Source organism: Chenopodium album, chromosome 13 (assembly GCF_948465745.1).
Source record: "Chenopodium album chromosome 13, dcCheAlbu1.1, whole genome shotgun sequence".
NCBI classification, from domain to species: domain Eukaryota; kingdom Viridiplantae; phylum Streptophyta; class Magnoliopsida; order Caryophyllales; family Amaranthaceae; genus Chenopodium; species Chenopodium album.
The window spans coordinates 4,777,524-4,792,972 of record NC_137846.1 but is presented as its reverse complement, the minus strand read 5'-3'; the positions used below and the strand labels follow the sequence as shown (position 1 = coordinate 4,792,972).

Genomic DNA, 15,449 nt, shown 5'->3' with positions numbered 1-15,449 from the left:
ATGTCTTAAAAACCTTGAGGAGAAAATTGTTTGGACCTCCTGAATTAGGAGGAACTTGTTCTAAACCTTCATCGGGCCTCTTCCTTCATCAGCATGGCATCATCAAACTAGCTCCGTTTCACACTACTAAGATATGAGAATCTCAGCAGTTGTTACATTCATTGCAACAAGTGTTTACAAAACAATGCAATATGCACATAAACTTTTGAAAGAATTTTTACCAATTTGCTTTTGATACCTGTAATACAGGTGATACAGCCTACAGGATGCAATAGGAAAATACATGACAGATATCAACTTGCAAAAAAGAGGGACAATACCAACAAATTGAGAGAATTATACTAGAAAAGAAAGGTACTTGACTCCAACAAATAAAATCACCATTTTACATGTGAAAATTCTTTCATTTCTAGGATGAACGTTATACAATGCCCACTGCAAAAAAACATAACAAGAACAAAAACAATGAAAAAGTACCCATATCTAGAAGAACACAAACCAAAAGAACCTATCTAGAACCCATATCAGCTGACCACAAAACTGAACTTACCAAGATAATGGATCAGTCTGCCAAACCCATCTACCTCCTACCCTTGGGACGCTTAGGCAAGCTGCTGCTGCTAGGGCCAGGACGGGATTTCCCAAAAGTTGCCTTCATCTTCCTTTTACGTCTCTCTTCCTCACTGTCAGATTCATCTCCTCTCTCACGGTCTGCATTGCTAGCTTCTCTCTCTAGCTCTTCCCAAGTCAAGCCTTCCTCTTCCTCCTCTTCTTCTTCATCCTCTTCCTCTTCGTCCTCATCAGACTCCACCAAAGATTCACTGTCAGAGGCTTCATCTTCTGACTCTGACTCAGCCTCCACATCAGATGGCTCATAGCCTTTATCTGACTCTGACTCGTCGGTTTCAGAATCACTTGCATCCATGTTCAAGAATTCCCACCCTCCATCTTCTATAAATTTCTTTGGGTCATCAGTGATAGTCTTAAGAATGGCACGCCAATGCAGATTCAATCTGCTCTCGTAATATTTAATATCAGTGGTATCTAGCCATTCTTTGATACTTTCCAAAGAACTGGTGGGGATAGAATCAATTCGGAACACATCTTTCTTAAAATCCTTGAATATGATTGTCATGTCGAAATTCTTCTGCCCAAAGCCTACTCTCTCCAGATTCACAATCTCAATCTCACTCAGGGTGATCACAAGGAAGGGTGTTTCAATCAGCTCAACAAGACAGCTGGAAGTGGGGACAATGAAAGCAGAAGCCTTGTATGGTACACCATGGAATCCAAGCTCCCTCAAAGGCATATCAAACTCCAGGTCAAGATCTTTAAACTGTGGCATTCCCCAAAGTTCATTTACCCTGGTGACAAAATTTTGAAAATCCATGTTGATTTTGTTCTTCCTGTCTCTTTCTCGCTGCTCTTCTTCAATCTCATCAGGATCATAGGCAGATCGTCTCCCACCACCCAGGGTCTGGACCACTTCCATCACTTCAACATAAAACTGCACATCCTTGGTCTTTTTGTTACCCACCATTATATGATTGTGAAGGTGGAAATGAAGAAGAGTAATCATCTCATTTTCTGCAGGCTGGAAGAAAGCATGCTTGATATTAGCAAACATGATATCAACACGCTCATCTGACCTGGAGGTAGAAAACCGAAATCCATTCACATGCGCTTCTAGAGTACCAGGCAGCTTTCTTCCCCGCCCACTAAAAGCAGGACGGACCCATAGATCAGACAGTCTCATTGGCTTGGATCTGTTTTGAGCAATTATAAGTTTTTCCTGAGTAACCAAGGTTGCCCTCTCAGCCCTCTCAGACTCCCTAGCAGCAACCTGCCGCCTAAGTGTCTTTATCTGCGCAACCACCTCATTCACATGCCTGGGATCTTTTGAGCGGAATGAAACTTCCTTCACAAATATTGCCCCCTGATTCTTCAAAGAATTAGCATCGTGTGGACTAAAAGGTGTGCCTGGAACATTGAAAATTATCCTGACATAACAATTGCGATTGGTGTCTGACTGACTGGTGATGGTCTTCACAGTGGCAATGTGGAAAGGGACCATGCTTCCATAGATGGGCAGTAAAATAGCCTCATTCTTCTGGTCAACCTGAATCATCATTTCACCCCTTGCATGTGGGAGATCATTTACATTCTTGTAAGCTACCAGCTCTGTTGAAGATCTTGACGAAGAACGATTATCGCCTGCCCCTGCACCACCACCAGCAAGTCGCCGAGCAGTTTCTTCATTCTTTTGACGAGCAAGTTCAGCTTGATGCTGCCTTCTAAGCTCTTCTCTGTTAATCTCCCCATGATCCGACCTTAGAGTAGTTTTTGTGGGAACAGCTTCAGCCTCATTGACCTTGCGCTTCGCCTGTGGAAGACAAAAAATCGACAAGGCAATAAAGTTAGAAGAAATCACAGATAAAGGGATCACATATAAACTGTTCGTACAAAGTAGTCACATATTCAGCTTATTGGTCATGTATATCGCACCTTAATTTAAATTTTAGTAGAGCAACAAATGGCAGAACTGAGTGTGTAAGACATGCAATAGAAACATATAACATGATGAGCAGCATCCAAGAAACCTTTCCAAAAAAAGCCTAGCCATTATCACAATCACTATAAGTTATACTCTGTAATGGCTCATCATTTCCAAAAACAATGACCAACATCAAAAAATTATGTTCCCAGAAAAGTGCTGTATTTAGTGAACAAAAAAAAGGAAAGTGCATCTAAATGAAGTCACTATAAAAGGCAGCAATGACTGACTACACAGAAACTTATATAGTGTGATAGAAAGCAAGTTCAAATATCAAATGTATTGGACTCCATTGTTTCAGGCTTCCCTCCCAACATTAATCCAATTTCCAGACCCAACTCACATAAACTTTTTTCTTTTCCCATTTTACAGCTTTAATTAATGCTTTGGTTTCCAACCTAAAAAACAAAAATTTGGCAACTGCAAAGCTCCTTTCCACATTTCCCATGAAAATAAAGGTTGACTGGCTGTCCAATGTCCACTATAACTCTACATCTTTCTGATAATAGAAAAAAGTTATCTGATGACTCTTATTCCCTTCCCCACTGTTTCTTCTATTCTTTGTCTTGGCTATTCCATCTCTTTGATTTAGTGAGGATAATCTTCCCACTTTAGTTTTTCTCCTCCAATTTCCTAGCAATTGTAATTCCTCTTATGAGCAGGTCATAGATTAATGGAAAGAAAGACTACAGGTTTTTCATTCTGCAACCTATTTATGGTTATAAGTTGAATGTGAAATCATGTTTGTTTGTTGGTGAAATGGAAAAGTAAAATTTGATTAAAAAGTAATTTAACTATAGATCAAATTCCAAATGTATATAATAATAGAGTTTTTTTTATACATGTCAAGTTTTTTGCACACGTCAACAAGAAACCAGAGCAAGGTTCAGGCATTACCTAATTAGACAATTTAACGAAGCCAAAAAAATCTCTTATAAACGTCACTGAGGTACACCTTGGGGAGGAGCAATCAATCACATTTTCAAACTCTAAATATATGATAACATTCTCAGTCAAAATCGGAACTCTTGAAGATCACGTACAGATCTCCTCACACAGAGAAATTCAACATAAATAGACATAAAATCATTAACAATTTCTTTTAAACTAATGGAAATTATTCTTTTTCAGTACATGTTATATTTCCATAAGCAACTTACTCCAATACATAAACATTTCACTTTCTAAATTATCAACTTTTTACAACATAAATCTTTAAACCATGTTCTTAGATTAACTATAAAACCAGATGTTAATCATCAATAACACAAATAGCATGGAGCTATTGTTTGAAGATATGAAAGTAAAAGTGTAACTGAATTAACCACAAACCAGAATAACAGCACACTATTAAAAGTAAACGTACAGTAAAATTCTGTTAAAAACCATTACCTTTGGTGGCTCAACCTCTTCCTCTTCCTCATTGAATGAGTAAGCAACATCCTTCAATGCCTTAGAGCTCAATGCAGTCGTAATTTCCGGGCCCTTCTCCCCAACAATGACAGTATCAGCTAGAAGCAAGGCAAAGTTCTGGCTTTTTGGGTTACTTGCCTGAGTCTTCATGTTCTGAAATCCTAAGACAACATTAAATACCATGCCTGGCTTCAACTCCTTCTCATTTTTAGCGTTCAAGTTCAAACCCGACTCCCTGAATTCAAGGCCAATACCAGTACCCGCTGATTTAGTCAAATTCGCCACCAATCCCGGGTCCTCTTTCTCGACTACAGCAAGAGCAGCAAGATAAACATCATTAGCTTTATTCCCAGGCTTCAAAGCACCAATGGCTGCTTCTTGCGCCTTAAGCAAAATCTCATATGCTTTACTCTGATCTGAATTAGCATCAATCAAGATCGTCCTTGCTATATTCGAGCAATAGCTATTATACCTAGACCCAACAGCACAAATAATCACACTAGCAGGCTCATAATACAAATTCTCATCATTACTCGAGGCACTCGGCCTCAAATCAAACTTCCCACCACTCTGAATGATCGGAGGATAACAAATATCCACATTTTCCGCCTTCAACTTGACCTTAATTTTGCTAGGATCCAAAATCACCTTCTCAGCTTCATCCATCATAGCCGAATGCGCCAGCTTCTTCTCCTCATCAATAACCTTCTCCAAATTCGGAACAACATGGCTCTTCATCACAGAAGCCGTCAAGAACGCCGCCTTCTTCACATTCACCAATTCTCCAGCATCCTTGACAGCAAACAAATCCGACAATCCGTTCGTAACATCACTCAGCTCCATACCCGAATTCTTCAGCTTATCAACCCACATTTCCAATAATCCCCCTTCCGGAGCTTCCTTCGACAAGTACCCAACCACGGGCTTCTCCTCTAATGCACGCAGACTCTTCAAAATGGTATCCATATGCGACGAGCCGTCTTCGCCTTTCCTCTTTATATACGTCAACACTTCAACTTGTTCGGCATCCTTCGCCGCCTTCTTCACGACTTCAAGCAACAACGCCTTCTTCTGGCTACAAAGGAAATGAATCTGCTTCCTAGTGAACACCATAATCGTATCAGGAAACTCATAACCTAAAAGCCAAATGTTAAGCGCCGAAGATTTCAAGTATCGCAAATCTTCCGACGCTGGCGGCGTTGCGATTGCTAACGCCTTAGCTTCTCCCCATAAATCTGGATTACTTTTCCAGTTTGAGTAGAGAGCCTTCAATCTCTTCGAGAAGTTCTCCAAATTGATTTGGTATGGATTCGTCGACATCGCTTAAAATTGATGCTGCTAGGGTTAGGGTTAGGGTTTTCTTTCGAGTTTTGGGCGATTGAGATGCTCAATTAAACAAAATTCAACTGATTTCTTCTTCGCTCATCAGAATAATCGAAGAAAATGAAGTAATTGATGGAAAATTAGGGTTTCATACGATGAGGGAGAGATCAAATTCATCAAATTTGATGAATTGATGAGAAATTAGGGATGAAAAGATTGAAGGGAGTGAGTGGAACTAGGAAGAAGAGAGAGAAAATGCGAAATGAAAATGTTTTTGCTTTTTTTGTTTCACAAGAAATGTGGTGAAAAAAGGGTATTTATAGATGGAGATATTGGTTTCTCAAATAGGGTTTAAAATTGAGGAAAATTACGGGATTTGCCACCGTTTTGGAGAATAGAATTTACTGAATTACCCCTTAACTAAGTGAATGACATCTGGTGTATGAAGGCTATTTTGGGTATTCTAGACAATTGTGTAATAGGGTAATGTGGCGGTGGAAAAACGACGTCGTTATTGTTTAATTGTTTTTATTTTTATTTTTTAATGAAAATGGATGCGGTAAAAGGCGGGAGGAGTGAAAGTTATTGGCGGGAATTAGCTGTTATTTGATGAATTTGAGAAATTTCCTAACTAGTATGTAACCGGGCATAAGTAACAACGGGATTAAAAAAAGTTATATGTACATAGTCTTAAATTGAACAAAAAATGGTTAACATAAATAAGTAATTAAATTATAACAATATTAAACTAAGCGAAATAAAAAAAAAAAAAAAATTGACAAAAAAAAAGGTAAAGTTGATTTGACCATCTCAAATAAAATATTCGTATCCCTTGCAGTTGTACCCCTATGCATTTAACTCCATTTTCGGTCTAGCATATGAATCAATATTATGCTGCGTAACATAAAAATAGTACTTGCACGAATATGAGAATACCATAAGAATAATCCATAAGATGCTTAAAAATTAAAATGAAGAATAAAATTGAAAGTCAAAATAATTCAATGTTCTCATGAATTTATATATTTCGTATTAATGGTGGCACTTCCATATGTTACAACATATTATTCATATTCATATTGTATTGAAATATTGATAACCAGGCCAACACATACTTAGCTCTAAGTAATACTGTAATACATGTGTCTCTCATAATCCAATTTCTCAATGAAAAAAAAAAAATATATCCCACCATATTTCTCACTAAAAACAAAAATTAACTGTAAACAAATACTCCTTATTTTCATAATGATAATGGAGGGTGGAGAAAGTTATGATAAGTTTTGAAAAAAAAAAAGCAACAGTACATAATCAATTAATTTTGTGCTAGTTATTATGGAGTATGGAAATTTAAGAAGAGGAAAAAAAAAATGTGCTATTGTAGTAGAGATTAAAATGAAGTATGTTTTTTCTCAAAAAAAAAAATAAAAATTGATAAAGAAGTATGAGTTTTGTGGGTAGTTTATATTATAACCATGCAAAGTGTGCTTATTGTAGACAATGGCTAATGGGTAGTTTGTAGTGGGCAGTTACTTGTATTATGTAATTAATTTTATTTTATTTTATTTTATTTTATTTTTTTTTTTTTTTTTTTTTTTTGTTGAAAGTGTAACTGTTTTTAAAATTTTAAATTAGAAAGTAGTATGTATTTTTGGAGGGAGTGAATGTGAGGCAAGTATTTGAATTTTGGAGCACTCTCATCAAAACGACTCTTAAATTATGTATAAGATACGAAATTGAATTGATAGGGAAGGAATTACTTCCTCATTCAATTATTCACACATAAAGTGTCACTCGTTTCATCGTCTTTTATAATTAAAATATTAGGAAAAAAAAATTAATTATATAAAGTTTTACTAGATTCGTAATATATAAAAATATATATTTATAAATATACTTAAAGATAAAAAAATTTATAGTAAAATATGCATGTGTAAACTTGAAATTTCTGTAATAGAAAAGAACAAAGTAATTAGATACTCTGTAATAATTTAATCTAGTTCATAACACACTTTATTGTGATGTTTGACACTTGGTTTTTCTATTACTCCATGCATATTTCTTTAACTTTTTGTACTCTGAATATTCAAGTGAATGTGACGTTGAAAATATTATCTATGTTGATATATATACAGAAAAATATATATTCTAATTTGTTGGTTATAATAAATTATTTAAATGACCATTATTATCTTAAAATGATGGTGTTTATCCTATTAGATTTAATTTCTTCGTTTATTCGTTTGTCAAAAATTGAAGATTTAGGGTTTCACAATTTTCAGGAGTATCTAGAAAGGCTATATGAGTTTTTTCACCCAAACAACTATTCATCCGTGGATCTCAAGCCGAATTAGAGCTAACTCACAGATTGTATTGCTTCGGATGAAGATTTTTATTAAGGCGATTGTTGATCGAATCTACGATGTAACTAAATCTAAGGTGATTTGTACTTGTATTGAAATTTTAGATTTCTTAGGATTTGTTTGGAAGTGCCGTTTGTCTATCTTTCATTAATGAAATCTTTGTACTTCTTGTCAAAAAAAAAAAAAAAGTTTATCACTCAAATGGTAAAGAGCTAATTAAAATTTATTTAATTTGTTTTTTTAGCTTTTGCTTCAAAAAAAAATTGTGTACAATCAAATAGCATGGAGTATTGGAGTTGTGTGATTCATTGCATAAGTAGTAAAAACATTTTTAGCTATTCATTGTGTTTTAGTAAGTTGAATCAAATTGTACAAGAAAATATAAAGTCGTTTAAGTCTGAATCAAAAAACTTAACCCATTTTAGTCTTAAAAAATCCGATTTTTAGAGTTTTCAACGTTTAGGCCCAATTATGTATTGGCCCACAAAAATAAGGGAAGACGCAAGAAAATCTTTGAATTCGAATGACCTTCCTAGTTAGTCCCAGTCAAAGAAGATCTTTAATTAGACTGGTAAATTATGAACAAAATATTTCTTATACAACACTTGAGCAATCTTACTATAAACTTGTGGGAAATAATTATCTTATGCTGCCCAATGAACAATTCTTAGGCCATATTCTTAGACTTGTTTCATTCTATGATACATGTATTATTAGATGGTGCAATTAAAAAAAACGGAAGAAGTATTTTACAATTGCAATAATCATGCAACTTATAATAAATTGCTTAGAACAGAAGACTTACATTTGATAGTTTCATCTTTATCCCTAGCATCAAGTATCATAATTTTGACAATTAATTCAGTATTACAATTATAACAGATTCACAAATTTACAGTTACTTCTGATTTCACCTTGTGTACCAGTCAAGACCTCAATCGAACCCATACGAGTCATAGCATTAACAAACTCCGTCATCCAAACCCTCCCATACTTAGCAAACATTCTAACCATCGATGCAGTCCGAGGATTATGCATTAGAGCTTGATCAGAAGCCAACAAACCTCGTCCTGTCTCCAGGTTCCTGAAGTACCTGTTATCCAGCCTACTCGGCGTAAAACCATCTAGTGGGACTTTAACATTGTCACTAACACCTCCTGCACTAGTAATTGAAGGACAATTGTTTTTCATTTCACTAGCAAAATTTAAGTCCATTGCAGGATCTTGTACATGAGTAGCATTGAAGGTGTGAAGTCTGTGAGAAAATACTGAACATCGCGTTACACGACCAATTGAATGTGCACCAGAAAGTGCAACCATTTCTTGTAAGGTAAGGCCTTTTGTAGCAAACATTTTTTGTAGTTGTTCAACAGTCGAGTTTGGTGATGGGAGATTTTGTGTTGGTTCGTCTTTGATGGATACTCTGCCGTCTTTTCTGCCTGCTGGAACTTGGTAGCTGATCCCCCCGAGCTCTAGCACAGAATCTCGGGCTGCAAATGCTAGGATGTCTGCACATGAGACAGTCCCAGGGCAGTTAAACTCGAGTTCTGCTTTCGCTTCATCAATCACCTCGTAACCTCTTAGGCTTGGACCATTTGCTTGGTTCTCCTTTTCTGAGGGATTACTCAATGTCGAATCAAGTAGTATAGATGCATCACAACCCTACCATAGAAATTTTTTTTAAGAACTTATCATTCATTTGTTGTGTACTTGTGTTATATGGTTTATTATCGATTAAAACTGAACTTTACTAAGTTGAAAACGCGGTCTAAAAGGATTGATTACCCTGACAAAGCAGTCATGAAAATGCATTCTAATAAGACCTGCTCCTAAACCAGGATCTTGTGTTATAGCCCTGTTTACTGATCTTCTTACAATAGCCTCGGCTGATGGGCATGTTGATTGATAAAACCCGGCCTCGAGTGTTGCAGTGCTGATAATGAACAAAGAGAAAAACAACAATGAGAAGATTGATCCTGTCATATTGTGGACTAATGAAAGCATGTAATTAGTGTGAAGAAAGCAAGCGGAGAACAATGGATATTTATATTAGAGTGTGACAGAATTATAGTTTCCTTGTATAATATATCAATGGTTGGTTATGTTTGGTTCGTTTGTTCTTCATTTTTACAAGAAACCAAGTTACAAAGTATTGGTGATACTATTGTACTGATTTACCAAACATTGAAAAAAATGAACTTTATGGTAACTTATTTATATGATGAATGTTGAACCTTTCAAACGGAAAGAGAATTATGGCTACTTCTATGCTACACGAAACATATACTAGCTAGCAGCCCTTTTGTGACTTTGTCATAGTGGTATTAATACATTAATGAAGTATTCCGTCAATATATGCAGTCTTCGTCTATTAATAAAATATGTAGACTCTGTTCGACAATGACTTTCAACTTTTAGAGCAATGAAGTACATAGTACTATAATATTTTAAAGTAGCCTTTAGTGACGGTACTAAGAAAAAGCCAAATAATTCAACATGATAAGATTAAATTTAAAAAGTAAGGCAATTTAATACTTCGTATAAACTAACTTGGCATGGGATATATAATCTCTGTGCATTGTATTAAGTACAGTACAGCAAAAGTTATTATTCACTCAACTTTTCCTTTGAATTAACATTAGCCTTTTTTTACAATTGAAATACAATGAATAGCAAATCAAATTTGTAATGTAAATGAAAAAAAATAAACAAATATTCCTGTAACAATAACTTATTATGTAACTCTGCATGTACTTCTAATAATTAACAACCCTGCAATTTCTTCTGATTTGTCCCTCAGCACCAGTGAGCACCTCAATTGAACCCATATGAACCATGGCATCAGCAAACTTGTTAGCCCAAACTTCACCCTGCCAGCCGAAATTGCGCACCATTTGAACTGTGGTTGGTGAAGTCATAAGAGCTTGGTCCGAGGTCAACAAAGCCCTTTTAGTCTGCAAGTTTTTGTAGTAAATGTTATCTAACCTATTTGGTGTAATAAAATCAAGAGGAACTGTTGGATCAGTAGTAGCAGGTGAATTTGGGCACCTTTCCCTTAAAACATTGGCTATTCTAGGGTCCAAAGATGGGTATTGTGGGTGAGTTTCATTAAACGCGGAACAGTGTGAGACTCCAATAGAGTGAGCCCCGGAAAGGGTGACCATTTCTTCTAATGAAAGGCTTTTCCTAACAAAATTTTCTTGTAGTTGTTCTAGGTTGAAAGTTGGTCGAGGAATGTTTCCTGTTGGATCATTTATGTTTGAGACTAATCCATCTCTTCGGCCTGCTTGTACAGCGTAGTTTATTCTTCCTAATTTTAAAGCACTGTCTCGAGCTGCAAAGGCTATGATATCTGCACAAGAGACCGTGTTAGGGCATTTGGCTTCGAGCTCTGCCTTAGCCTCATCGATGACTTCATACCCTTGTAGACTTGGGTTGTTTGCTGGATGCTCCTTCTCTGCTTGGTTCCCCGGTGTTGAGTCAAGTAGGATCGATGCATCACATCCCTGAAAATCAAACAAGTACCATGAGTTTTACTCAATAATAACAATTTTTGTACACTATGAATGTAACATATACAATAATTATACGTACCCTAACAAAGCAATCATGGAAATGCATTCGAATAAGGGCTGCTCCTAATCTCGGATTTTGCGAAACAACTTTGTTTACAACATTCCTGACTGTAGATTCAGCTGAAGGACAAGTTTGCTGATAAAAACCAACTTGAAGATTGGATCCCAAACAAGCCGTTGACATAGCAAGAAGTAAAACAAAGCTAAAACCAATGTATTTTTGCATGTTTGCTTGTTAAAATATGTTAGCTAATGAATAAAACAAAGTATTTTGGAAGGAAAAAATGCTAAGACAGGAAAATTTATGTTTTTGTAGTAAATTAAAGAAATGAATGATATTTAGATAATTTAAGATGTGTGTATATATATATGATTGGTGACAAATGGGAAATGATTTATTCAAAGTATATTTGGACAAAAACGTTTGACAAGATCAACCTCCATCATGTGTAAAGAAATATAGAGAAATGGGCCGTATATTGGGCTTTTTTTTCTTTGAATAGATCAACTATTTCATGCAATTGGCAATTACTAAGTAATATGTATTATTTATACACTCATCTTTTTCTTCAACTACTTAATTAAATTTGCTCTGTATTTGAATAGATCAATTTGAAAGTTTATCAAGTTAAAATAAATTATTTCACTCCTTTGACCTTTTCCTTCAAAGCCTTTTTTATATTAGCTTTTGTTGCCTTTTTTTTTAAAACGGTAAAAAACAGGAAAGGACCCTATTCAATCACAAAAAGGGGGGATGAGGAATCGAACCCCTGTCACTTGGAGGGGGAGATGGAGGGACTAATCATATCTCCAACTCCTAGATCCTCAGCTTTTGTTCCTTAGTACATAGATGGATCGGACGAGAATTCTGAAAATTGGTAAGCATAAATTGTTAATTTTATATAATAACTTGACCTCTTTAAGAGATTTTTTGCGTGAAAAACATTAAATCTTACCCCACGTAACAATAGCAACAAAGTATTTGTCACAATATGAAATTTTTACCTTCGTATTCTAAAATAATTAGGGTTAGGGTTAGCAAATCTCCAAAAAGCTAGTAACAAACCGTAGCTACCATATTTATGTGGATTTGTGATCTTCACTACCAATGAATTACTCCCTCTATTACACTTCGGCAGATCACATCTAATTATATGTCACAGTAATTAGTTTACTTCTCTTAAAATCCCATAAATTATAATCTTGATATAGTTGATACCCGAAGTATAAAAATTCCCAATGATTACAACAATTCTTAAGAACACTTCATTAAAATACTTCATTAATTATTACGTATAAAGTTTATTAATTACGTTTACGTATGTAAGGAATGTGAAGAAATGGACCTGTTTTTTATTTGTACGCCTTCCTTTGAACTTTTTTACGCAAGAAAAAGAGACATTTGAACTAATCAATAAATCTATGCGATTTGCCATTGAATAATAAGTTAATAACAACAATAATGTAATATAGATATAATATATACTTGTTATACCCTAAAACTTTATCTCCCAATGTTTTTCTTCAACTACTACGTTTGAAGAACTTGTATGTTAAAACATTTTACCGTAGATTCTTTGTAGTGGAGGTTGGCTATTGGGTCGAGCCTTCTTTATCTGAACTTTGACTTTCAGTTATTTAAACTGAATCCAAATTATATTAACATGCACGTGTGGTTTGAGCAAATAAATTTGTAAACTTTCAAATTTTTTTGGCTGAAATTTATCATTACACATACAAATAGGTAGTATTATATAATACTCCGTATTAATTATCATATACTCCGTATGATTTTGTTCGTTTATATGTCTGGATGATTGTTTAGTGATTACCTAATACAGACTGAATACTCCATACTAAATTTAGTTAATTAATTTAAGTACATTAAAGACTGTAAAGAGAAAAAGTATTACCATTTTTATAATAAGAAAGGACAGAAGATTTAATACGAAGTTACGTACTGTTAATATAAACTCATGTGAAACAATAAAGCCTTATAATCCTACATGCATGTCAACTTGTATTGTTAATAGAAACTATCAAACTATAAATGATACTTCAATTTACGTAGTATTATACTTAAAAATTTGACTTTTTTTTATTATTTTTTTTTTTTAAAGGTAAGGAGATGGAATCTAACCGTACCTCAACCCTCACGATTTTTTGAACCGGTATTTACGGATTAATCACTTTGAGAGTGAAGGGGAAGGGTAAGGGATCCCCACCCTCAAAGTGTCATTGAATTTTCAACCTCAAGGTTGGAAGGTACAATCTTTACCATTAGATCAAACTTAGCTTGGTAATTTGATGACAAGCCACTAAGCCACCATACTACTATGGCTCTACAAGTAGCATTTTACTCTTTATCATAAAAGAACAAAAAATAGAAGATATTCAAAATAATTATTATTTTTTCACGCATGTGTTTCTAATAGTCTATATATATATGTACGGAGTACTTTTTATTATCTCTATGTCCCATTGAAATTGCGTCATGTCTATTTTAAGCTAGAGTTGATTCGTCCCTTTTTCAAAAATATCATTTTAAAATTGTATCCAAGTTATCAAGTTATCTTAGCGGGATAAAAAGAGTAACGAGCAACTAGATTAAATTATCTCAGTAGTCATTTAGATGAATAATTAAGACAGGAAACTGCTGGGTGGTGGCTACCATATAGGAATACCCATATTTGCCAGTTGCCAATTTTGGTAATAGTAAAATTGTATGGAACTATTCAATTCAATGCTTGTTAAGGAGGCTACACGTTTTCTTCAATCAAATTTAAACAACGCACTCCTAAGTCCTAACTATATAAACTCCACCATATTACTCTCAACTTACTTCTTATTCCTTCATTTTCAACTCTAATACTACACACTATAACACAGTATTAATATACAAACTGAGTGAATTAGCAGCTTGATTTTTTTCTACTAAGTCTAAATGTCGCTTTCAGTGCTTTGTATGATTTTCTTTCTTGCCATGGCATTGCCGTCATCGTCTTCTTTGAAGGTGGGATACTATCAACGGACTTGTCCCTCGGCGGAGGCTATTGTGAGGAATGTAGTCAGCACTGCGCTCACTAGGAATCCTGGTTTAGGTGCTGGCCTTATTAGAATGCATTATCATGATTGTTTTGTCAGGGTAAGAAACAATTTATATATGTATGTATTATAGTTTAGCAACATATCTGGCTAATTTATCTTAGCTTACATTAATGTTATGTTACATGTAATTTCAGGGTTGTGATGCTTCAATTCTACTTGATTCAACCCCTGACAGCCCAGCTGAGAAAGACAATATAGCAAACAACCCAAGCATGCGAGGTTATGAAGTGATAGATGAGGCAAAGAAGCAGCTTGAAGCTCGATGCCCACAAACCGTCTCTTGTGCAGATATCATAGCCTTTGCAGCACGAGACAGTGCCTCCAAGTTAGGAGGGATCTATTACGCTGTACAATCAGGTCGACGTGATGGGAGGGTCTCACTTAAGGATGACCCGAACCATAACCTACCTCCATTCTTTTTCAACTTACAACAGCTACAAAAAAGCTTTGAACGAAAAGGCCTTTCTATAGAGGAAATGGTCACCCTTTCAGGGGCACATTCAATTGGAGTTTCACATTGTTCTTCTTTCATTAAAAGACTTTACAACTTTAACGCTACAAACCCACAAGACCCTTCAATGGATCCTAGGCTTGCTAGTATGTTGAAATCCCGGTGTCCTAGTAATGCTAGTAGCAATGTTGATCCTACCGTTTATCAAGATTTTATCACACCAAATAGGTTGGACAACAAGTATTATCAAAATGTACTGAACAAAAGAGAATTGTTAACCTCAGATCAATGTCTTATGAGTAGTCCTAGGACTGCAAGTTTGGTTAGGTTCTACAATCAGCATGGCGGTGTTTGGGCTAACAAGTTTGGTAAAGCAATGGTTCATATGGGTTCTATTGAGGTTCTCACTGGCATTCAAGGTGAAATTAGAAAGAATTGTAGGATAATTAATAATAGTTGATGATTTGATAGTTTTCATCTTGATTATTTTTTGAATTAGAGTGTAATTGTGGAAGATTATTTATTCATTCTTTTATTTTGTAACGCAAGTGTACATATGTTTATAAATTACAATTTATATGAATGAGATTTTTTTTTTTTTTTTTTTTTTTTTTTTTTTTTTTTTTTTTAATTTTTTATATAATGGGCATTGCTATGAAATT

General features: G+C 35.0%; 3 protein-coding genes and 1 pseudogene across 3 annotated transcripts; 1 reads left to right on the top strand and 3 right to left on the bottom strand.

The window, feature by feature from the left end:
* Positions 1-317: 317 nt before the first annotated feature.
* LOC145574336 (FACT complex subunit SPT16-like) lies at positions 318-5,569 on the bottom strand. Its single transcript, XM_081632096.1, has 2 exons — positions 3,947-5,569; positions 318-2,383 (listed from the first exon to the last, which is right to left on the bottom strand). The coding sequence occupies exons 1-2, from the start codon at positions 5,285-5,287 to the stop codon at positions 581-583; spliced, it is 3,144 nt and encodes a 1,047-aa protein (XP_081488222.1). The 5' UTR covers positions 5,288-5,569; the 3' UTR covers positions 318-580.
* Positions 5,570-8,526: 2,957 nt separating this feature from the next.
* On the bottom strand, positions 8,527-9,636 carry LOC145575073 (peroxidase 5 pseudogene; annotated as a pseudogene).
* A 772-nt stretch (positions 9,637-10,408) lies between these two features.
* On the bottom strand, positions 10,409-11,548 carry LOC145574340 (peroxidase 5-like). Its single transcript, XM_081632103.1, has 2 exons — positions 11,248-11,548; positions 10,409-11,159 (listed from the first exon to the last, which is right to left on the bottom strand). Exons 1-2 carry the CDS (start codon positions 11,452-11,454, stop codon positions 10,410-10,412), a joined length of 957 nt encoding a protein of 318 aa, XP_081488229.1. The 5' UTR covers positions 11,455-11,548; the 3' UTR covers position 10,409.
* A 2,645-nt stretch (positions 11,549-14,193) lies between these two features.
* LOC145574338 (peroxidase 5-like) lies at positions 14,194-15,448 on the top strand. The gene is made up of 2 exons (XM_081632102.1): positions 14,194-14,373; positions 14,471-15,448. The coding sequence occupies exons 1-2, from the start codon at positions 14,194-14,196 to the stop codon at positions 15,245-15,247; spliced, it is 957 nt and encodes a 318-aa protein (XP_081488228.1). The 3' UTR covers positions 15,248-15,448.
* The last annotated feature ends 1 nt before the right edge of the window (position 15,449 follows it).

Excerpts from the sequence above, each read along its gene's own strand:
- LOC145574336 (XM_081632096.1), bottom strand. The coding sequence starts at position 5,287 with ATGTCGACGAATCCATACCAAATCAATTTGGAGAACTTCTCGAAGAGA. Across the intron at positions 2,384-3,946 it reads AAGAGGTTGAGCCACCAAAG|GCGAAGCGCAAGGTCAATGA; the intron begins GTAATGGTTTTT and ends TGTCTTCCACAG.
- LOC145574338 (XM_081632102.1), top strand. The coding sequence starts at position 14,194 with ATGATTTTCTTTCTTGCCATGGCATTGCCGTCATCGTCTTCTTTGAAG. Across the intron at positions 14,374-14,470 it reads ATCATGATTGTTTTGTCAGG|GGTTGTGATGCTTCAATTCT; the intron begins GTAAGAAACAAT and ends ATGTAATTTCAG.
- LOC145574340 (XM_081632103.1), bottom strand. The coding sequence starts at position 11,454 with ATGCAAAAATACATTGGTTTTAGCTTTGTTTTACTTCTTGCTATGTCA. Across the intron at positions 11,160-11,247 it reads TCCATGATTGCTTTGTTAGG|GGATGTGATGCATCGATCCT; the intron begins GTACGTATAATT and ends TTTGATTTTCAG.